Source organism: Pleurodeles waltl, chromosome 5, assembly GCF_031143425.1.
Source record: "Pleurodeles waltl isolate 20211129_DDA chromosome 5, aPleWal1.hap1.20221129, whole genome shotgun sequence".
Lineage (NCBI taxonomy): Eukaryota > Metazoa > Chordata > Amphibia > Caudata > Salamandridae > Pleurodeles > Pleurodeles waltl.
Genome location: NC_090444.1, coordinates 718,150,106 through 718,174,464, shown reverse-complemented (window position 1 = coordinate 718,174,464; position 24,359 = coordinate 718,150,106). Strand labels below are relative to the sequence as shown.

At 42.6% G+C, this 24,359-nt stretch overlaps 1 protein-coding gene across 1 annotated transcript in view; it reads right to left on the bottom strand.

Annotated features, from left to right (window-relative positions):
* NOX3 (NADPH oxidase 3) overlaps positions 1-24,359 on the bottom strand; it is a 543,543-nt gene that overhangs the window by 106,184 nt on the left and 413,000 nt on the right. Inside the window, exons 10-11 of the mRNA XM_069234670.1 lie at positions 16,195-16,357; positions 11,495-11,641 (exon numbers count right to left, since the gene is read on the bottom strand). Coding sequence (XP_069090771.1) covers positions 11,495-11,641; positions 16,195-16,357 — 310 coding nt within the window. The remainder of the gene's footprint in view (positions 1-11,494; positions 11,642-16,194; positions 16,358-24,359) is intronic.

The following is a 24,359-nucleotide window of genomic DNA, read 5'->3' as shown; positions in this document are numbered from 1 at the left end:
CAATGGGCCAGTTTCTAAACCACAGACATCTTCTAGCTAAAGTGCTGCACATCTGGAATATAACCAACACAGCTCCGCCACCACACCACCTGAATCAAGCTCTATATTCTTATTGGCTCTGGAAAATGACTGATCACCTGGTTTGCTGGATCTGGGCCATTCCACACCTCATACAGCACCCCCTTGCCAACTTAAAGGCACAGTGGGAGACTGACCTGGGACATCCCTCCAGCCAGAATGAATGAGAGAGGGCCCTATACTTCCCTCTCCAAATTTCCTGGAATGCAAGATTACAATATATACGGCATAACAAATTGCACTGGGCATACCTCACCTCAGAGTGGGTTAGCAGGATCTACACATATAGCCACATCACCTTGCCTGTGCTATCACATCGCACAGATAGGCTTTAAACATGTGTTTTGGGATTGCCCCAATATCCATACCTTTTGGAATATAGGGGCATATTTAAACTTCTTGGTGCAAAACTGCGCTAATGCAGTTTTGCACCAAAAAGTGCACTGCCAGCGTGCACCATTCCTGAGCACCAGCCGGGGGCCATATTTATGGAATGGCGCAAGCTGGCACTAAGCTTGGGCTAGCGTCAACAAAAATGACGATATCCGGGTGGCGGTAGCGGTATGGGAATAGGAGGTTGTGCGTCAAAAAATGACATTAGGCTGTTTGAGGCAAAAAAATACCCCTAACCAGCCTAGCGCCATATCCTGTCACACAACTATCCATAACACATGACTCCTGTCTTAGAAAAGACAGGAGTCATGCTCACCTCTCCAATGGCCAGCACAGGGGACCAGTATGCCCTGGAATGGCCACTGCACTCAGTGCCATTCTGGGAGCCCCTTGTTAGGTGCCTCAATGGCAATTTAAATATATATATTAAAAAACCTACCTATACTTACCTGGGTAGGTATCCTCTGGTGTCCCTCTTTTGTGGGTTGGGGTGTTCCTGGGGCTTTGGGTGGGCACCTGTGGGCCAATTCCTTGGCCTTTAGCCATGGAAATGGGTCAACAGGTCCCCTAACGCCTGGTCTGACCCAGGCGATAAATAATGGTGCTAAGCAAGCTTAGCACCATTATTTAGCCCCTCCCACCACCCGTGCATCATTTTAGCATGGGGGATAAATATGGGGCTATGGAGATAGCACCATTTTTTGGATGGAAACGCCTTCTTTGCATCTCATTGACTCAAGGTAGATTCACTCATCCCAAAAAATTACGCAAACTCCTAGACGTGTCTAACGTCAACATATAAATATGGAGATAAGTTTGAGCTGAATTTGCATTAAAAAAGTGCACATTTGGTGCAAAAGAAGTATAAATATGGACCATAGTTTGAATCATCCTCACAGTGACCGTTGGCCACCCTGGCCTGCACAAGCTAGAATGCTGCCTACTTGGACCCTATCGCCTCCTCAGAGACAACAATTTCTTACCCTAGCCTTCCTCACTGCTGGCGCTCCTCACGATGCATTGGAAGGCCCCCAACATAATGGGACTGACACTTTAGGGCGGCGAAGACCATTTGATGGGCTGGTGCAGAATCCACAGCTTTGTGGCGTGAGGAGGCCAGTTGTTTTCGCAAGTATCCCTATCTTGGGATGCCACTGTATTCTCCTTCAAAGATTGTATAAAAGGTGTGTATAGGTCACCTAATCAAATTGATTCTACCATACCAAATATTCTGCACAGACATCAGCCTATACAGGACACCCCTGGCCTCGCAACCCCATTCTTCCCTCCATACAGAACACATTCAATACTACTGCTGCTAAGCGTGGCGTTGAACCACCCAACACATGACCACCCCTCTACCTACAAGCTTTGAGACAGTACACACCCACATAATATGCACTGCGACTAGGCCTGTAAACGCTAGCATTGTTGTTTCTACTATTGTTTTCTTTGGTTATTTTACTGAGACACCTTTAAACAAGCAAGCCGAACGAATCCAGATTGCAACTACACAATCATCTGTTCCGCAGCACTTCGCTTGTTAACTTTGGTAAACGTGGCAATGTAACACACCTTTGCATTGAACTGATATGTGTGTTCAAATGTATCACAGCAAAAAAAAAAACACTTGTTAAAAAACAACCTCATGAGTAAATGAAATCCAGTGCTCTTCTGCATAACCACCAAACAGGATTCAGACTGCAGCACAGTACGAAAGCAACAACTATTCTCATGGTCAATGATTTGGATCTCAGATATTCTCAAACCATGTCTCCTTGTCCTTCTTGAATTCTCTCTGGCATTCAACAACATCAAACACCAAACTATACTCAACACTCTAGCATTCTGAATCTGTCTGGCAGTGGTTCACCTATCTCGTGAAAACCAGAGCCCAACTAGTCCAGACAGTCTCATCCAGGTTAGAAACCATTTCCTTCCCCCTGTGGTGACCTCCAAGGCTCTTTCACCACCCCAGAGGGACCTTCAACTATTTATAAGGTCCGTGGGAGTCATTGTTTCCAGTGGGATATCATTATTCACCAATAAATGGATGATTGGATGATACACAGTTGTACTATAATATCATTGAACTACAACATTGAACACCACCACTCAAGAATGAATCTGCAAATCCTACCTCATGCTGAATCCTATCAAGACAGAGGGGCAGATTTATGGAAAGTGGCGCTGCACTAAGTGCAGCGCCACTTTTCCTGCATCCCCTTACTGCTACCATGTCTGCGCCACATTTAAAATACGACGCACTATGGCGCAAGGTAGGGGGCAAGAGCGTCATTCTATGTGACGTTATTGATGTACTCTGCAGGACTGGTGCCAACATGTTGGCGCTACTCCTGCAGAGTAGATAGGGTCCCATTCTAAATAATGGAAGCCCCCTTTTCACGCCTGCTCGGAGCAGGCATTAAAAGTGTTGAAAAAAATGTACCTATGAGATATGCTTGCGCCATTTTTTCAGCCACCCTAACAGGGGAATGCCCTGGCGGAGACATAATGTAGCGCAAAGGGTTACAAAGTGGCAAAATGCGTGCATTGCACCACCTTGTAAATATGGCGTGAGAATTTTGGCCTTGTTGGGCCACATTAGTGTAAAAACAAAATACGTTAATGTGGTGTAAGGTGGCGCTAGGGGCTTATAAATATGCCCCAGAATTTGTCCTCAACAATAAGAGCAGAAACAATGCTTTCAGAGATAAATCTTCATTGTTTCACTCTGTGACTCACTTTCAGTCGACAGTCTGCGATTGTCTACACCACACACAAAACTAAAACTGCCTGGCAATAGCTGACCTTGCTCAGCGAGGTGAAGACTCTCCTACTAGATGTGATCTCAGAATAACCTGTTACAGCTTGTATGCTATCTTCATGAAGGTAATACACTGTTGGCCGGTTTCCTGGATCTCCACTGAAAACACCTGAAGAGCGATCAACATGGCTTACCCCAGCTTAATGAAAGCCTTTATAAAGATGATAGAATGACTTTAACTCTCAGGCAGCTCCACGGATTCAACTTCCAGTACCATATACAAGGCAGTCAACCCTAACCACATCATACCTAGAGACCTAGATCAGGAACTCCAGAGGAGCATGTATAGCATGTAACAGTGGCATAACAAGACTGGAAATGAGAAAATGCAATAAAGAAAAAGACGAGACACCAAGCCCTCTTCTATAGTCAAGTCTTGAAATGGGGCTGTTTGTCATTTCAAATCTAACAGGGCTGAGCTCTTCTTCACTTCTAGAAAGAAATTAAGCTTCATCTTTTCAGATAACACCATGTCTCAATATAACCCCCGTACCACTGAACTCTCTGATTAGCACCCCTCACACCCACTCACATATCTTTCCACTCCCCACCCACATCCTCTTCTCCTCTCTGTGCCCTATCACATGCTCGTCTTCCTGGCCTAGTGGAAGTTGCCTGCACTCCTCACACCAAACTCTCCTCTCTCTCCAGTCCATCATGTGCCCACCTGCTGGCTGTACTATACACTTCTCTCCTGTATAGCATCCAAATGCTTTGTACCTAGATTCAAGGTACATAAGCCTCATTGGTACATACATACATACTTACATACATACATACATACATACATACATACATATATACATACACACACAACCTGAAGGCTACAATAAATGCAGTTGTGGACCCTTCGTGGCTGTGGAGCTATAACAGTAAATTAGAAGTGATGGAATTCAACCACAGAGCAGTTTAATAAAAGCCAACAGGAAATTCCCCACATGCTGCAACAAAGATAGCCCCAGGGCTTTCCTTTAATTGATGGATTTTTTTATATTTTTTATATCAGATTTCATTAGGTTTTGCTGAGATAACATGGTCTCCCAGACCAATGAGTACAAGAAATAGAAGGCATACCAAATGATCATAAATATTAACATAAAACATGCAGAGAGTGTTCCCTACGTCCCACACCACTACCCAAAAGTTGATCCCAGAATTCTCAGTGAACAAGTGCTCAAGTCAGCTCTCTATATCCACGTCTATTGTCCCAAACATTTGAATCTCTTTCTCAGCACTGTGTTAATGATGTGAACCAGCTCTAGGGTGACTCCCCCATAGTCTGCCCACTTCTGCCAGATTTTGGGATGTTTCTGGTGTAATCCCCTCACCGGGTACATTGAAATCTCAAGCCCAATGCAATGGTCGAATCCTTGCTTCCACACTGTCAGGGAAGGGGTGTGTTCAGCTTTCCATGGCTTAGCTATGTCTCTTTTAGCCAAAGTTAGTCCCAGGAATAAGAGTGCCTGTTTGTATTTACTGCCTCCAAGCCCATCTGTGACATGTAATGGAATGAACCTCGGGTCTAGTGCAACGGTCCAGGAGAGAACCTCACCAAGACTTAAGGGCACTCCCTGTCAAAAGCAGTTCAACACTGTACAACTCTATTCCTTGTGTAGGAGTGTGCCGAATTTCATCCAGCAGCAAAGACATATTGGAGAGCTCAGCATCCCAATGCGCCATAGGCGATATCTTGGGTAGTACACCCTATGGAGGTATTTGAGTTAAATAGGTTGGAGACGAGCTGATATGGGTGCCTCCCGAAGTTCTCTCAAAGCATCAGACCAGTCATCATCATCTGAAGTACTGATATCCGCCACCTATCAACTTCTAAGGGCAGAGAGTGTGTGTGAGTTTGCCCTCCATTGGGTTCAATTGTGGAAGTGTTTCAAGGTGTCTAATGTAGGGGATAATGGTGTGTCAGAGATGTAAGTAGAGATGGAATTGTATATGGTGCAATTGATATTCAAGCTGTGGCTCTTGACATTATTTCAGAACCGTGCTACTCATTACATCATGTAGGGATGAAATATCTATAACATCCCATTTCCCCAAACCTTCCAATCGTGCCACCTGCTGCAATGTATTTCCGTGCCACAAGGACGTGCACTGAGTTAGTCTTCCCCAACACCGCATATGCAGCAGGGAACTCCATCATATATTCAGGACCACTTGTGTCACTGGGGGAAGAGAACCAACCTTTGCCTCCCTGTAGAGATAGTTAAATGGGAGGTATTGCCCATTGCCCACTTTTTGCTGCATAAGACGGGTCCCCATGGAGATCACACCACCACTCATTGATTATCATCAGTTATGAGGCAGAGTAGTAGGAATTTACATCTTCGATGGTCCCACTATATTTAGATTGAAAGCACCTGGTGAGCGCAATGCAAGGGTACCTTCATTCCAGAGAAATACAGTCAGGATTAAGTTGACCTTGCTGAAGCAGCATTGAGGGATGACATATAGATAATTCTGTAGTTAATGTAGTAGTCTGGGCATGGAGACCATTTTAAAGATGGCCAACCTGCCCGTCAAAGACAGTGGGGGAAGAGGCTATGTTCTTACCTTCTCCTTCACCCGGACCACAGTCTGTTCAATGTTTTATGACCATGACCACTTCGCATCCGGTGATAAATATACCCCCTGATGTAATTAATGTCATTTTAATAGCCAGATTTCCTTAAAAGATATACTCTGCAAGGCATTTAATGAATAAAGTGTGCAGTTTGTGTGGGATATTGAATGCCAGCGACCTCTTGACTGACAAAAGTGTGAGATTTTGCGAGACCCTGTCTTAGGTTTTTGGTCTATCTTTATTATACATCATCATCACACAGTACTTAATGCATACAAACTATTTTCTGCCAGAAGCATGACTGGGGTGAGAACATCATACATGATTTCTTTGAATTCTGGGACTTTTGGTCTTCGTTATTCCATTTTCATACATTTAAAAAATATATATTTTAGTGGGTATTACAACATATGAAAAACATCGCACAACATCTTATAAGACAAGTATTACTCAGCAGTACATTGTCCAAGCGTACTTACAGGAGGGCTTTGATCACTGGTTAAAAGTTATAGCCATCATTGAATGTGGTGCCCTTGGGATGCTTAGGAGTGGGGGGGTCGCTGTGCCAAGTGACATGGTAGCACAACTGGGGAGGGGGGAGGAGAGTATCAGGAAGAGTGGGGGGTGTCGAATCCAATACCTTAACTTTTTGGTTTGTGCGTGTGTGTATGGGTATGGGGCGACGGGGTGTCAGGGATGTCTGTGCATTGGAAGTGAGTAAAGGGGGGGTGGCCTAGTGTGTGTGTGTACCACTGTGTTTCACTCAGCTGAGAGCAAGGGTTGTTCTGAGTGTATGGACCGGGCTTGGGGATGGTTACAGCAGGAGGTCATCATTTCCCGCCTCTTGCCGAAAGTGTGTAAGTAGGATGGTCCACTGGGCAGATACTGGATGTCTACAAAGCTTACAGACTTTCTTGTTGCAGAGTGCATCCTCCTCTGCACCTCCCCATTTATATACTGCCCCCTTCCAAGTCCACAGTGGAGGGTCTGTGAGAGAGGCCCAATGGAATGTAAGTGTGTCTTTGGCAATAAGTAGAGCTAGGTCCACAAATTGGGGTTGGGCTTGTATTTTGAAAATGTTCTTATGTTTGTAGATCCCTAGGGACCATGCTTCCCAAGTTTTAATGTCTGGTAATTCTTTGACCGTACACAATGTGTAATGTATACAGCACTAATATTCCCGGGTGATGATCGAGCAAGACCATAGCATATGTTTAAGGTCGGCATTTGGGATGTGACATTCTGGGCATTCAAAGTGTGTCTCGGGAAAGTGGCAGTGGAGCTGTGCCGGGGTCAGGTAGGCCTTCTGCAGGATGAAGAATTGTATATTCTTGAATTGTGGGCTGCAGGAGACCTTTTGGGGATATTCCAGGAAATGTTCCCACTCTTTATTGTGTAGTACCTTACCAAAATCATCTTCCAACTTGTGGAGTAGCATGGTTAGGGGGTAGCTATCAGGTCACGCATGGCTTTATATACCCAGGTTATCAGGTGTCAGCCAGTGCCCATCAAGAGGATAGTCTGGAGCACTGGGTGTGTTGCAGGCTCTCCCACAGAAAGGTCCCAGAGAGTGTGGCATATGTGACTGAGTCACCGGTGCAGAAGGAACTGCCAAGGATGGAGGCTGTTCTCCTTGGCTCGTTGGTCATACTGGAGAAAGTGACCCTCGGCAAAGAGGTCGCCCGCCATCTATACTAATTATTCTGTCCAAATCCTCAATTCTCTGACAGCTTAATGACCTCAATCGTGGGAGAGTCCTATGAGGGGTAGGTTAGGGGCATACAGTGGAAGTGGTAGGGAGAGCCAGCGTATCCAGGCCAAGCTAATTTTTCCAACCTTTATCTGAAGAGGCAAGGGAATAGTATGTTGTGCTTTTGGCAAGAGCAGGCGTCGGATCATGAGGACTGAGAGAGTTCCAGTGTCAGTACTTGCTTTGAGTAAATAATAACCTGCTATCCACCTGGAGAGCCACTGCAGCTGTGCAGCACGGAAATATGCCTTCAAATGAGATGCTCCAAGGCCCCCCCAGGGACAGTGGGAGTTGTAGTTTTGCCAGAGTGACATGTCTGCCTCCTGAGCCCCATACAAGTGTGCATAGTAGGGAGTTGAGTTCTTTAAAAAAGGAGCAGGGTGGAATAATGGGAACATTTGTAAAGCAATATAAAAAGGCGGGGTAGAATGACCATCATGGCCAGATCTATTATGCCTATGGGAGCCAGTCGAAGGGAGCAGCAAAATTGTACCTGAAAGCGAATGCGGGCTAGGGCCTCATGGAGGTTACGTTCATGTAAGTCTGAATGGCTGCATTATAAGTGGCCTTTTAGGTAACGGATGGCTTGTGCATGCCAAGTGAGGGGGGTGTCACCTAGGTTGCTATTACGTGGTTGTTGATAGGGACATAATGGGTATATCGTCGTCTTTGTCCATCTGCCATTCCTCTAGGGTGTCGTGGAGAGGGGTAAGGTCTGGGTTCACATCTCGTAAATATAAGAGCAAATCGTCCATGTAAAGGGTGACAGCATGTATCCAGTCTGCAAGTGGAATGCCCCAAGTGCAACCCTCCTCGCAGAGTTGTATGTCCCACGGCTCCATGGCGAGTGCAAATATTAAGGGAGATAGCGAGCAGCCCTGCCTCGTGGCCCACTCAACCATGAAAGAGGTGGAAATATAGTGACCCAGACGAACTCTATAGGTTGGCTTAGCGTAAAGCAGTTTGGTGTATGCCAGTAGCCTCAGACCAACCCCCATATGGCTAAGTGCCTCAAAGAGGTAGCGCCAAGATTGTGTGTTGAATGCCTTCTGCAGGTTCAGGACCAGGCAAGCCGACTGTGGAAAGCGTCTGTGAACCCGATACTGAACGTAGTAGAGGCGCTGAATATTCTGCAAGAGCACATCATACTTGATGATATTGATGATGATGGCAATTATATAGATTTGTACAGTGCACTGTTACCCAGGGGCATTAGGGCTCTAACACAGAAGAATAATACAAATAAAATAAGAAGTACTGCAATGTGGAAAGGAGGACGCTTTTCAAGTGGGTTAAAAAAAAACAAGATGATTGGCCCCAGTGCAAAATGAAAAGGAGAGATGGTTGCAGCATTTATGGCAAGAAATGAAAAAGTTAAGCCACCCATAACAGCTTTATGATTCTTGGTGCCTTGTAGCAACATTTGGAAAGAGGAACATAAGATTCATGCTGGTTCATAGGAATCAACTTCAGGAAAAGTTACTTGAGGCCAAGGCATTGAATAGCTTTGTGACCAAAACTCAGGGCCTCATTTACAAGGTTTTGTTGCAGGGCAGCACCGCAAGGATTCTTGCTGCCATGTCCTGCATCAAAAAAAGGGCACTAATGCTCTGTATCTATGAGATATGGTGCATTCGTGTCCTTTCCCAATGCGCTGGCGCACGACTGGCTGTCTTGTGCCAACAGGGGGACCGTGTACTGCCCACAACATGGCTTGGGGCAGTACAGGGGCCCCCCTGTAGCACCAACTCTGCTTTCCGCCAGCCTTTCATGTCGGGGACCCCACCATGAAAAGGCTGGCAGAAAGGAAAGACGTGATCAGCACGTATGGTGCCAAACACAGCACTGCCGTTGCTGACCACAACTTTCACCGCCGCCAACCATCAGGTTCTCTGATCCTGGCGGTTGGGATGGTGTGCTGGCAGTCCAACTGCCAGCATCATAATGTGGAGGTCAGACTGTCATGGTTGCGGGGGTATGACCGCCACCGCGGGTAGGGCGGTCCATGGAACACAGTACTCATAATCAGGCCTTCATCTTAATAAATCAACATTTTTTAACTATGTGACTGGCTACCTGACTTCCTGGCTACAAAAGTGCAATCTTCATTTACTACTCAGGTGTAGGTTTATCAAATGTTGGAAGTGTACGATTTAACCCAGTGAAATGTATTTGAGAATTTAGAATGCTTTCTTCCCAGACCTACCAGTAGGACATTTTCCCTACTTGCCAGAATAGGATTCTCTCTTAATGGGAGAACTGATTATGCCTAACTCTTCTTTCGAGACAACTTTGTAATAGTTTGCCTTTGTGTTATGACGTTTTGGATTGCTTTGAAATATGTTGATTAACACATTCATATACTGGCCATTGACATAACTAATTTGATGATTTGAGTTTATAACTTTATTAATCCTCATCATCGTTTGAAACCTAACCACTCTGACTTCCTAGTGGAGCCTAGTGTGCTTCACCTTATTGAAATGTATTAATTCTGATGCTTAGCCTCAGTTGGAAATAAAGATTCGTCAGGGAGCACCTAACGGGTCAAGACTTTCCACCAGAATTTGTACTGGAAAGGTGCTCATACACATAGCTACCAGTAGATACCAGTAACGCCACCTTGTGAATACGGTGTAGGGCATAGCGCCACCAGAGCGTAATGTAAAGTGATGTTCCGTGGCGCTAGGAGCTCATAAATATGCCCCTGAATTCCCCGGAATGGAGAATGGCACAGCAGAATCTGTATTGGAACCAATTCTTCATGCTCCTCTCATTCCCAGGAACATACCAGGCCCAAATCTGCATCCCTTTACCACTAAATTGGAGCTGGTTGTAAATCGGTGAGGGGCCTTTTTGAAGGCTGTGGTACAGGTGGCTGTGGGGAGGTGGACGGAGGGAGGATAGAGTAGGTGTGGGAAGAGTCGGCAGAGAGGATGTTGTTCATCCCAGCATGCAGGAGAAGACCAGCTGGGTATGGTTGTAGCAGTTGCCTGTAGTCCCTGCAGCACCGTCTCTGGGTCCAGTATGTATTAGCACAGGGTTTTTCGAGCCAGGAGACAGTTGAAATGGCCAGGAGTGGTATCTGCTAGGTGTTGTCAATCAGGACAACTGGTAATGAGGGCCTTTTATTAGCTTTTTGAGTGAGGGAGAGTTAATAGGTGTAGCATGTCTATTCATCTCATTTTATTGGCCAAAAGTCAGGTGTAACACATTCTCTTTCCTGATTTTTAAACCCACCATACTGTGCAGTCCTGTATTTATGAACTATTATGGTGTGACAAAGGAAAAAAAATCAAGGAAGCCATTCAGATAATTTAAAGAAGACTATAAAGACGTTTATCCCACCAGCAGAGAACAAGATAATGTAGCGCCCTATCGTGTAGTTCAGGGATAGGGCCTCTCCCTGGGTACTATCCAAGTCTGCAAACCCCAAATGTGCAAATTGAACAACTGGCTTGCCAATGTGGACGTAACATGCAATGTGACCCCAGTAGGCAGCACAGCATATTTCTCGTAGGAGGGTGTTGCAAAAAAGACCCGTCTAAATAAATGTAATTATGCAGGCTACAGTTTGAGACCCTTGTGAAGGACTGTGAATGCTAGGGTTGTGGCAGGCAAGATACCGCAAACCACCATCTCTCGATTTGCTTTCCGAAATTGAATTTTGTCTTTCAAAAGCAGCCCGTGTTGCATTTCTAACAAAAAAAATTCCTGTTTGGGAGCACATTGAGAGGAGCATGCAGTGAGCCCCATTACATTTATTTTTGTACAAAACATAAGTTCTGCTTTTATGCAATGCTAGACAGAGCTTATTTAAGCGACAAGGAATGGAATAACACTTGACATACAATTGGCTTTGGATTGTCACCTGAGTTTCATCCCAACCAGTCAGAAATAGATGATAGCTCAGGAAATTGGTGTTGCCTCTTTCCGCCATTTGTGATTCCAGAGATAGCAGCAGGTCAATAAACCACTCAAAGTAGCAAGTATCCCGGCAAATCCAGTAAAAATAGACCTATTGGAAAAAGAAGAATGTCATGTAGTCAGATGTTCTGCCAAGACCCATATTCTACGCAAAGGAGGGGATATGGCCATCTTCGTGAAAGGTCTTTCTTTTTGCTCCAAACACAGTGAATCATGGCAAGACAACAATATCTCTTTTACCAAAATTAGGGCCTTATTTATACTTTTTTAGCGCTGCATTTGCGTCATTTTTTTTTACGCAAAAGCTGCACAAACTTACAAAATTCAATTATGGCCCATATGTATACTTTTTTAGCATCGCATTTGCGTCATTTTTTTATGCAAAAGTGGCGCAAACTTACAAAATACAGTTATATTTTGTAAGTTTACACCGTTTTTGCTTCAAAAAATGACGCAAATCCGGTGCTAAAAAAAGTATAAATCAGGCCCTTAGTATCCACTCTATTGCCTTCCACACTGACTTCGCCCACTAGTTTTGGACCAGTCTGGGAAAGGTTGGTAAATGTCATTTTCGGAATCGACCCTCCCCGTGTATTGGATGGGTGAGCAGTGGCAGCTAATGATCATTGATGGTGGACAATTTAGGATTCATTCCGACAGGGCCCATGGCTACTTTTACCTGTGACGCTGCAGTGTGTAGCTAATGGAGAGGCCCTGAGGTAAGGCATACCATGAGGATTGGGTGTGGTACTTTACCACTCTTGAACCGATCAGCATCAGGTAGATTTAGTGCCTTAGGATACAGCGAGGGTCGGTGTTTATTATTATGCCAGTAGTCAAAGGGAGGTTATTATCCACTACTTTGATAATAAAAAAGGGACTCAAACAGCACCCATTAGATCTAACTGCCACGACACAGATGTGAGAGAAGGGCATACATTTGTATAAAAGGTACTTACACAATTTGCATTTGTGAAAGATGAATACACCATCTGCAGTGCACCAAGCCAAGAAGTACTGGGAAAACTATAATAGGCAAGGCCAGTAGTTCTGGTTTTGTCATAGAAAGTGTTTCATAATGGAGGGACGGCTTTGTGTCTGGCGCCCCCGCTGTTGTTGAAACATAATTCCACAAAGGAACAACATCTTGGGCTTTAGCAATATGGAGGCTGTCTGTTTGCAGACAGAGTGCAATGGAAGAAATAGGATGTACTCTCACAGAAGAGTGTCACATAAAGGCATAAGAAGAAATATTTTGCCTTATAAGTGGTGAACTAAAAGGCCTACATATAGCATAACAGATTTTTTTTTTTTAATGTGACCCCAATCTGACATTAGGAAGTGAACTTGTAGGGTGCAGCAAACCACTAAACAGCAAATAGCTCTGCAAATGTGTGGATGAAAGTAAGCAAAATAGGTGTACATGATGAACGTCTCAGTCACTCACATTTCTCATATTCCTCTTTAGAAAATGGATGAGAGAGAAATTGATTAGCTTGCAGCTTTGCCTTTAATTGTTGAGCCATAAGAGTGTCTCACAAAAATGTTATTATGAAATTTAACAAAGTTACATAAACGCACAACAAGATACTGTCAATCACATGCAGATGAACAGGGGTGCTGTTAGTTTGGAAGTAATCACCACGACACAGGTAATATCTCATGCACCACAACCAAATCCAATTAAAATAAAACATCTAACTTTGGCTAGTAAGTTCTTTTCTTTTTAGCAATTGTTGACATGCTGTACACAAAGAAACTGTAACGGAAGCATTTTGACCCTTTATTTTGAATTTAGTATGTGATTTATGAGATATGTGATTGTACATTGCTTCATGGATAGAAGAAAATGCTGAGAAAGAAAGGGGAAGTTTCTGAAAGGTAATGGGATAGCATTCTCAAATAAATGGTGGTTAGATATAGTTGTGTTATTCAATAAGGCAAATGTGTAGTTAAGAGATTTTTATATTTTGAAAATGTCATATAATTAGTAGAAGCGCAAGGTTGTTTCTTGTATGGGGGGCAGAAAAGCTGTTAAGCCCTTCATGCAATGGGGGCAAGGCACCATCCCTGGGTGGGCTGCCCCACCACTTGTTTTTTGTTAGGGTCGAGCACAAAGCGCTCCGTCCCTGGTGTAATCTCCCTATGGCCTTGTAACCACACCCATGTCAAGCCCATCGGTTTGATTGGTTTGTGGGCTTGCCTTTCTAATTCGCTTGATTTCATTAGTGAAAGGCATGCAGACGTCATGCCTTTTCCGGTAATTAGCCGGCCTCGAGCGCACCAGCCAACTACTGAAAACAAACGAGGCTCCATGTTTTCCGTATGGTTTCTGCACTATTTTTTCTCTTTATTTTGTTGGCAGCGTGATCTTGCTGGGCAGTAATTGAGCGCTTTGCATGACATTGACCCTGTCACATGGATATTTACCCTTTGCCGGTTACATGGATAATTGCACTTTTGCTGGTTACATGGATAATTGTACTTTTGCCAATACTGTTCCCTTTTGTGTGTTTGCTTTGCATTCATGGCGGCTGTTGACTCGCTTATGTGAAACTGTTTTACTTTTCAGTTTATGTGGCAAGAAAAGTCCAGTTAGAAGTTTACAACGCTAATAGCTTGAACTTGAGTAAACACGAGACCCATTGCATTGCAAATGCTTGTTGTAACTGCATCCCTGGTGTTTTTGTGGGCTAGAGTACGCCCTCCAACCTGCTCCAGGGGACTTGAAAGACCACTGGTGCCATTATGGGGTGAAGGCACGGCCCAATCCCTGGGTAGACTGACCCATCTCTATTTTTACTCATTTATTTCCCCTGGTGCTTAGTGGGCTTTCTGCCCGGTGAGCACATTGTAGTAAAACATAAATAAAAGACTGTTTTGCCACTTTCAGGGTGGAGGCCAGAACTGATTGCGTGGAGAGCTGCCCCACTGTGTACTTTTTGTTTAAAATGTATCCCTGGTGGTCTACTAAGCATTCTGTCTGATGGAAGGGTGGGCAGATTGGGGGTAACCCTACATATCACCCCCCCACCAAGGAGGCAAAAAGACTTTTCATTTTCTTGGGCAGAGCAAGTGCCCTTTCCTTGGATTTGGCTGTTGCCCCTCCCAATGTACTTCTGATGTCTAATGGGTGGATCACAGTCCAAGCAGGGAGACATTTGGGGTAGGTACTGGTATGAAGGGGTAGCTCTGCAACCTTACCTCTGTCGTCTTTTTCTTCTTGTCTCATTCCACCATCAGTTGTAATACTCCCCTTCAACATAGGAGTTGACCACTCACTCCCAGAGCACTGCCCTGATGTCTTGCTGATTATTAAGTCCTTTTAGTGGGGAGTGAACCATAACTCAGCATCTGTACCTCTGTCATCTGGATCAGTTCTCAGGGGCATAGTTATGCCTGATGGCGCTGACTGGCTTCACTTTCATTAGTGTGACATCAGTGTCCTCAGAATGCTGAATGTTACACTGATGATAAAAACAAATCATGTCATGAGGAAAGCCTTTTCCTTGTGTCCCTACTTTATTTTTTAAAAAGAAAATCCTTCTGGAACTTGCATCAGAAGGGTTTTCTTTGACAATGACCTGGACGAACTGTTAACGTCCACCTCACTATCTACTATTCTGCTGAGGTAATGCAGTGAACATGAACAGTTCATCACCGCATTCAAGCAGTGAAGATGGTGTGATTGTTTGCCTCACACTTCCTTACAGCCACTTACCAGCAGCTACAGCACACACCTCCAATCCAATACCCAAAATGACTAACTTGATATCAAACTGAAGCTGGCTCAACTTACAGAGCATGAGTGATTGTGAAATACTGGGGTTTGCAGCAGCCACCCCCTCGCACTGCACAAGGGAAAAGGCTGTGCAGAGCACGGGGTGGGTACCAGTGTGGGATGCAGGGCCTGGGAGGAGGACACCCTGTGCAGCTAACTCCGTGCTGCCCTTAGCCAAAGGTGGATCACAGCAGGAGCTTTAGCCGCAAGTTGCCAAAGGGGGTTAGGTGTATGCCCAACTTCGAATAAGACAAAATAAAAAAAGAAATTCCCTGAAAAAAGGCCTATAGATGTTTACAGCACATACTTATTTTGTCTACACATATGAGTGCCCTAGCAGATACCTGGATACATGCATATGTTTCAAAGTTGTTATATAGTGTTATAGACAGCTTCTATGTAAAGAGAACATAATTAAATGCTCTTATCATGCTTTGCCTGATAAACTGCCCCAGGAATCTGCCTTTGTGGCCCTTGAACATTAGAGGTATTTTATTAAAAGTAAAAGTACTAAGTACGGTGCACATTTGACAGCATTTTTTTGTGTTGTCTATTGGAGTAGTGAGAAATAGTTCGACCACTTAAGTGTTACAGACAAAATATAAATAGAGTGTTCCTTATCAAGAAATGGGACAAACTTTCCTATGACCAGTCATTACTTAACAATGATGTCAAATAATACAGTTACACAAATGGTCCTCTAACAGCTAGGTATTTGGAAGAACATCTCCTTTTTTTGGTTAGAAAAATCGTTAATTATTATGCCGTTTTTGAATATTCTCGGATAAATAGTACATAAACGACTGTCCTACTCAAAGTCACTATGTAGGCTTTATTGGTTTTTATTATGTCTCGACACTTACCTTTTCGAGTTTCTGTTCAGTAGTTGGACTGCAGAATCTGTACCAAATAGATTTTAGAACTGAAGCGAATGGGGTCACTCCAATTCCTGCAGCAATGCACACACTGACGTCATAATGGAACACACCTGTAGTTGCTGATCCAAATGGCCCATCAACTGCCAGTCTAGATGAACAAAAAAAAAAAATTTGATATGACCGAACAAATGTTTGTGTAACTAATAATCGCTTACATATGTGTGCCTCACTTGCTATTATTTAGTAAAATACTGGTCCTTTTATAGGCTCCAGTTTCCACACATTGGCAACAGTTGTGTATTTAGTGTTAGCAGCACCGTATATAACATTGCACGTTTTGAAACTGTAGGAATGTGCATCCAGGGTAGTCATTGTTGCCATGTGGTTTATTGAAAAAAAAAAAGAAACCCATAGTCACGCAGAATGCTTCCATTGTGTTGGTGTATTGAGCCCTTCCTTTGTACTAGACTATTTCCTTTCCTTTTACTGTTTGGCACTTGCACATCGTGTTCTTTCACCAGATGAAGCAAGGGTTTGATTTTGGTCAAGCTTTACGGGCACTGTTTACAATTACATCAATGATATACATGCGCAAACTCATGCCTTCCTCATAATGGACCATGGTGGCCTAGACATAAGAAGTGCAGTACCTTTCTGAACCTCCATAAAGACTGGTAGAGATTACCACATGGAAATTAGATCCCTCAACTAACTCAATAAAGTTAAGTGTTAATTGACCCTGATCAGTTGAGCATACTTAAACCTAGCTATTGTAGTCATCAAATCTTTGTCATCTTATCTGGGTAAGTATTCAATCAATGCTCTACTATCTTTATAGGAATAACAGATAATAATGCTACAGACCCCTCTCAAGCAAATGTGTTCATTTTTATTTATGTGTTTCTTAAACCTGATTACTATTCAGTTAGATGGTGTCCTGGGTTCTAAGTAATGAAAAATAGAAGAAATTAAGGCCAGAGAAACAGAATGTCAGTTTTAACAATAAAACAGCAGGGGTTTGAGCTTTCAACTGCAGCTGAAAGGAGTTTTCATGTAACCCGATCCAAATGAAGATTGTTCCAGACCGTACAAAACAAAACAAAAATGAGAAGACTAATGTTTTAAAGGCCTGCAGATTAAAACCAGACATTTAGTTTAGAAGTTTTGATAGGTAACGTCTCTGTCTTGAAGATAATGCATTTCAGTCAGTGACCAGGAGCTAGATAGGATCTACAGAATCTTTTACTCAGGTCCAGAATCAGTCTTGACGCCGAGATTAGAATAGTTTAATTAGGTAAGAGAGCATCCCAACAGGACGGAGTTACAACAGTCCAATCTAGACCTGATGTTGACTGGACAACACATTTCTTGAAGTTGGGAAGCAGCACCAGGTGGACCTTCAGAAATAATAAACAAGAGTGAGACAGTTTGTTCACCATTCTCAGACTGTCCTTAAAGTGGAGCTGATAATCTATTGCACCCTAACTAAGTCAAATTGGTAACTAAGTATTGCCCAAGGAGGCATACAACGTAAAGCCAAAGGACAATATCAAACACATGGAGAGGGCCACTGTTCTATGCCAGAATATTGTTAGCAAAAAAATTATCTGGCAGAAATATCATGTCCTAAATATTGTTTAGAAAGATATTGTCCCATTGAGTGTAGATTTTCTGTTTTTTATTTCAATGGGGTGACGTTTCTAAGTTATACTTCTAACATGGTATTTGTGCCACACAATATGTTTGCTTTGAATTAATGTTCCCATACCAATGTTAGAAATAGATGAAATAGATATTGGTATGAACAGTGAACCCAGCTGCCCTCCCCGTGAATAGATTTACGTTCCAGTAGGATAGGAGGAAAGGAAATCACCTGAGAGCGCCTTGAAAAAAACACAGGGACACCAGCTTCCAAGAAACAAGTCACAAAGAAGAAGTGTGAGAGTGCGTCCAATGCTGTCAACAGATACACAAAGTCCAGTGCAGCAGAACTTCTCTAATCCAAAAAGGAACATGAAGTGTTTAAGCACCAAGGCCAAAACTCTCTCTGGATTTGGTAAAAACCTGCTTAGGCACATTCAAGTAGCTCACATTTCACAATGTGTGGGGAAAGCTGCATATTGAAAAACCTTTCATTTTTTATTTTTAGCTGGAAAAGAGAGATGAGATATTAGACAGATGCTGACCATCATCAAACTCTCAAATTTAGGTTATTGCAGGAGAAGTGTAACAATGGCTTTTTTTAGGAGGAAGAATCAAAGCCCTCTTCACTAGGGAGAGATTACAATAATAGATGAAGGGAGACATTACAAATATAGGTGAATTTAGGAGCTAGAACCTACCTGTAAGGTTTAAATCTTTTCACCACAAGGAAATTAACGGCTGACACTAAACAGGTCAATTAAATGTTAAGAACAATAGTGTGGCCTGTAATGGTCTTAAGCAAGGTAGAAGCATTGTGAGGGAGTGCATTTGTGTTCTTTTTTAGTGTCACTCAACTCATGCAAGGAAGATTCAGGTGTGGGCCAAAACAAAAGTTCTTTGACAGAGAAAGCTGAAATGATATTAATTATTAAACATATTAATTATGCAATTTCTAAATTGGAAATTAAATAGTCTTTTTATTCAATTAAGATTACAATATAAATAGTTGTTTATATATTTTGTAATGGGTTGTAGCATATATTGGGAGATGGGTAGGTAGATTGTTCATAAAAAAGTATATTAATTTATTAGTAATAAAAAACTTAAACATGTTGAAGTATATTTTTGCGTGTTTTATGTGTGTTTTTAATTTACATTTTTAACATTTCTGCTATTTTTTAAGTTTATTTCTCTTTGTAAATTTAGAATATTTTAGTGATTTTTAATTTTTGTAATCATTTTTATTGGTTCCAAATATTATTTGGGAGTAGCGAATCTGATTACAAAACATGTGCACTTTACCTATAGTTTATTAGAGTGGAGTTAGAACTGTAAATTGGAACTATCCCACCCATTTATGCATTTGTCTTAATGTTTATTGAAGTAGAGTTAGAATAATATATCTGACCACCCCATGCATGAACTTTCCCCAGTGCTTTTTACACTGGAGCTAGAATTGTAAACCTGGTCTTACCCAATGCATGCACGTTTCCCAATGTTTGTTAAACTAGAGTTGGAATACTAAATCTGAATCACCCACTTTCTTGAATGTTTTTGGACTGCAGTTAGAACAGTAAATCCGACTTCTCCAATGTGTGCATTTCCCCAAGATTTATTAGATTGGAGACAGAATAGTAAATGTGACCTCCCCTCCCCAATAGTGTATGTATTTTCTGCAGTGTTTGCAGAACTGTAGTTACAGTATGTATATGAATTGTGGGTATTTGTGTTTTTAATGCTTTTAGATTGTCTAGAAGTTACTGCTTTTTGCTTTAGTCTGGATTTTTCCGAGACATTTTGAGGCTGTTTTATTTTCAAGTATATATTTGTAAGATTATTTCAGTTCTTTTAATTAATTTTTTTATCCTTTTTATTGTCTTTTGTTTTTAATATTTCAAATGTTTACGGAATTTGTTTTAAAAAATTATCAGTTATTATTACATATTTATAACATTCATTTTGATAACTCAATAAACATAAAATGTGCCTTAAGCGTAGGAAAAATATAATTAATTATAAAGGTTTAGATTGTATTTTATAAAGCAACATAAATTACAATATATATTTATTTGTTTAGCAAATAGATTTTAATGTATAATTCATTAATAGAATTGTTTATATTATCCGTTAAATGTTTTTTAAAGTTACATATATTTTTAAAAACAGTGTTTGTGACGTTAGTCATTGTCCTTATGTTATTTTTTGTTATGTATTTTTAATATATTATACCGGTTAAAATAATAATTTAACCCTTTTTAAAATTACAATAATAATAATTAAATTTAAATACAAATACCTATCAATGTAATGTTTACTTTTTTGTCTGTGATATTTTTGTAGTCCATATTCTTTCGTTTCACATATGTATGTAATGTCGATGTTGTGATTATTGATACTTTGACAATGAGTTTCATATGTTTGTAGTTGATGTTTCATTATACAACCCTATCATGGTTGCCCGCATGTTTAATTTTATAAGTGTAATGTGTGGCATAGAAAAACCTTTCAACCTTGATCAAGTTATAAAAAGAATATCCATCCTATGACCAACAGTAAATCATTTCTGGAAGTGCTTGGGCAAAGTCTATGTAGAAAAATACATGAAAGGTCAGTAGGAGGCATACTGAAACTCGAGAAAGCAGAATCAGGCAAAATTGTATGTAACAGTGTTCAGAAACGATACCAGGAGAAGTTATCATATTGGAGGGTGGCATAATGCGGAGTGGCATGTTTGCCTTTATCAAAGGTCCCAAGATGAAGGATGTATCTCCAGCTGTGTGAAAGGAAGGCACATAAAGGAAGGGCAGCAACAGGGTTGCCTTTGACAAGCCTTCGGCCTGAAAGCTGTGCACCCACTGCTTGGCTGCCAACACTTTAGGATTCAATAGCCCAAGTATGTTCATGTCACTGTCTACTGCCTGAGGAGAAAGGATGCCAGTATCATTAAATCAAAGATCACCATCACACCAGAAAGAAAGAAGCCACCAGGAAAAACGAGTCTTGAATGAACAATGGAAAATAAAACTAAGCTAAAACAAAAAGAAGTAAAAAAAATCAGAGAACAGAAAGCAAATCAAAAAAGCAAAACATAGTGTGATATGAACTAACATAATGAATTAAAACAATTGATTGGAGTTTGAGCCGAGGACTCAAAGATTAACGGCAAAGACAACTGATAGTGGAAAATGCAAATAAAAAATATTTTCTTCACAGGTAAAGAGCCTCAGTTAATTTCTAACCCTTCCAGTTACTTTACATTGAAATTACAGGAGGATCCTTTGAAGTTATTTAAATCCAGTGCCACTGTGAAAAGCATCACTTCAATGGTTTTTATTTTGAAAAGACAAAAAAATACCTTACAAGCACTATTCCAACAGAGACACTAAACAAATGCAACACTTTCTTGAACTATAAAACCTTCTTATAGTCTCTTAATGCTATGTAACCCTGAACCCTATAAACTCCTCAGTACCTCTTAATGTTATCCTTCACTGCACCACACAAAATCCTTACTATCCATTAATACTACCCACCCCTGAACCCTAAAAACTCCTAATTATCTGTTAATCCTACCATTTCCAGAGCCCTACAAAGTATTACTACCCCTCAGCTATAGCCATTGAGGAACCCTAACAATCTGTTAATACCCTTGTTAGAATTAGGCAGAGGTATGCACTCTGTCCAAGTAGGGACCAGAATGATAGTTAAGGTACGTCAGTTACACACCATATATTAACCGGTGCTCACCCTCTGGTAGCTTGGCACAGTGCAGGCATGCTTAACTTAGGAGGCAATGTGTAAAGGATTTGCGCAACACTTTAAAAAGTAACACAGTGAAAACACCACAAAATAATTCCACAGCAGGTCAGAAAAATAAATTGTATTTCTATGAATAAATCAGTACCAAAATAACAAAAGTCCAATAAGGAAAAGTCAAGATATGAATAAAAAAAAATATATCTGCAATTATAGTGCTTAGAAGCTTAAAGCACCAACTGAGGCTACCTGGTTGACCTAAACGGGGGTAAATCCAAAGGTTCAGCCCGACAGTGACAGAGTGCAGGCCAGCCACAGGGACCTACTTTCCTCCCGCTGAAAAAGGACCTTGTATAGAGGGTTGCATCGACATTGAAAACCAGATGCGAGGAGCAGGGAGGCTGATGCAAAGGTGATGCATCAATTCTAATCCATGAAGTCAAAGATGCGTTGTTGTCAAGCTGCATCAGAACATGAGGCAAGCAGACAAGCCCTAGGATACACTCTGGATGCAAGTGGTGTAGGCCCAGTCCTTCTCACCCAGTAAGAGAGGTGGGCAGGCAGGTCAGCACAACAGAAAAGCTGTTTTTCCAGAGCGGCAGTCCAACAGAGTAGCAGTCCTTGTAGCAGCACATCAGTCCTTCTCCCTGGCAGAGTAGCCACAGGTCCAGAAGGGTACTGATTTGGTAGGGTCAGAGGTCCAGTACTTATACCCAGTTGTGTCTTTGAACACAGCGTGACTTTAAAGAAGGGTATTTGAAGTGCACAGAGGTCCATTCTTCCTGCCCAACTCCAGATTCACAACAGGGGGTTATGTATTCCTTTGTGTGGGAGCAGGACCCTGCCTATTCAGGTGTGCCAGCTCTTCCCTCCCATCCTGCCCAGGATAACCCATCAACATGCAGATGGCCATTCAGTCACACCTACCCTTCCTTTGTGGTGGGCTGTCCAGAAGAAAAGCGGGAAGCCAGCTGCCACTCACCCCAGATGTGTTTAGGAGGCAAGGCACACAGGGTTAAGGTCAGGAAAATGCCAACTTTCTAACAGTGGCATTTTCAATACTGTAATAATAAATCCAACTTTACCACTAAAGAGGTTTTGTCATTACAATTTCATAGGTACTAAATATGGGATGCTTACTTTTTTCAATGGGGAATTACAGCTTACTAACCGTAATAAGGAATCTATGCAGGGGTAGTCCTCACAGCAGTGAAAAAATTAATTTGGGAGCTTTTCATTACTAGGACATGCAAAACTAAAAAGTGCATATCCTGCCTTTTAAGTACACAGTAGGGCCTACCTTGGGGTGACATATATGTAATACAAGGGGAGTTTAAGAATTGGCAAGGGGTTTTAAATGTGAAGTCAACATGGCAGTGTAACTGCAAACTCAGGCTCTGCAATGGCAGGCCTGAGACATGTCCGAGGGCTACTTGCATGGGTGACACAAGCAGTGCTGCAGTCCCACTAGTAATTTCAAACAACAAGAGCAACCCAAATGTCCATGTGAACATGGGTATGAAGGAGAAACGTGTGACAGATTATTACATGGAACTCATTTTGACATGTATTGATATGGACCAGGGAAATCCTGTTATGAGTAAATCAAAATACCAAAATCCCTAGTCAAGCAGAATAATTGTTACAAATCCAAATCTAAATAACTCGATTAGTCAGCCTGTGTCCACAACTTTTCATTCAGAACCCCTGGCTCCCGTCCCCCCACCGTCGCCATGCACATCTTCACTATGATGCCGCCACCCTCCACGCCCTCAATATCGGCCGCTCTCCCGCCTTCCTTCAAGCCTCCTTGCAGACCACCCGCAGACCCTTCTCCTGCCAGGACTGCACCTTCACCAGCCTCCACGGCAACGACCCACCCACCAAGGCAGGACGCAACCATCTCAAATGTATCCTCCTCAACACCTGCTCCGTCCACAAGCATGCAGTAGAGCTATGGAATCTACTCGACTCAGCCTCCCCAGACGTCGCCTTCCTGACCGAGACCTGGATGAACCCCTCCTCAGCGCCTGACATCGTCATAGCCATCCTGGACAGCTACAAGATCACCCGCAGGGACCGATCCAATAAACCAGGAGTAGGCTTCACCATCATCCACAAGAACACCCTCATGATCACGACCAACACCGAAGACACCCTCAGCACCGCCAAACACCTGCACTTACAAATCCACACTGACTCAAACACCACCCTCCGATGGACCCTCGTCTACAGGCCCTCCAGCCCACGACACCAGTTCAGCGACTCCATTACCGACATCATCAGCACGCACGCTCTCGCATCCACAGAGTACATACTCCTCGGAGTACATACACCCACAACAACAACACTGCCACCCTGCTCAATAACCTCTCCAACCTTGGCCTCAAATACCTCATCACAACACCAACCCACTCCGCAGGACACACACTCGACCCTATTTTCTCAGCCAGCAATCACGTCTCTTTCAGCCACACTACTGAACTACACTGGACAGACCACCGCTGCATCCACTTCTCCTTCAAGAAACACACCACCACCCACAGCGGATTCCCCACTGCATTTGGAACAAGGTCACCGGAGACCAACTCATCGCGACCCTCTCCCAGAACCCACCCATCGACACCACCGATACTGATGCAGCTGCCCGTAACCTCAGGCAATGGGTCAACAACTGTGCCAATACTCTTGCCCCAGTCAGGAATCCCTCCAACAGATGCACCAACAGAAAGGCCTTCTAGTTTACCGCT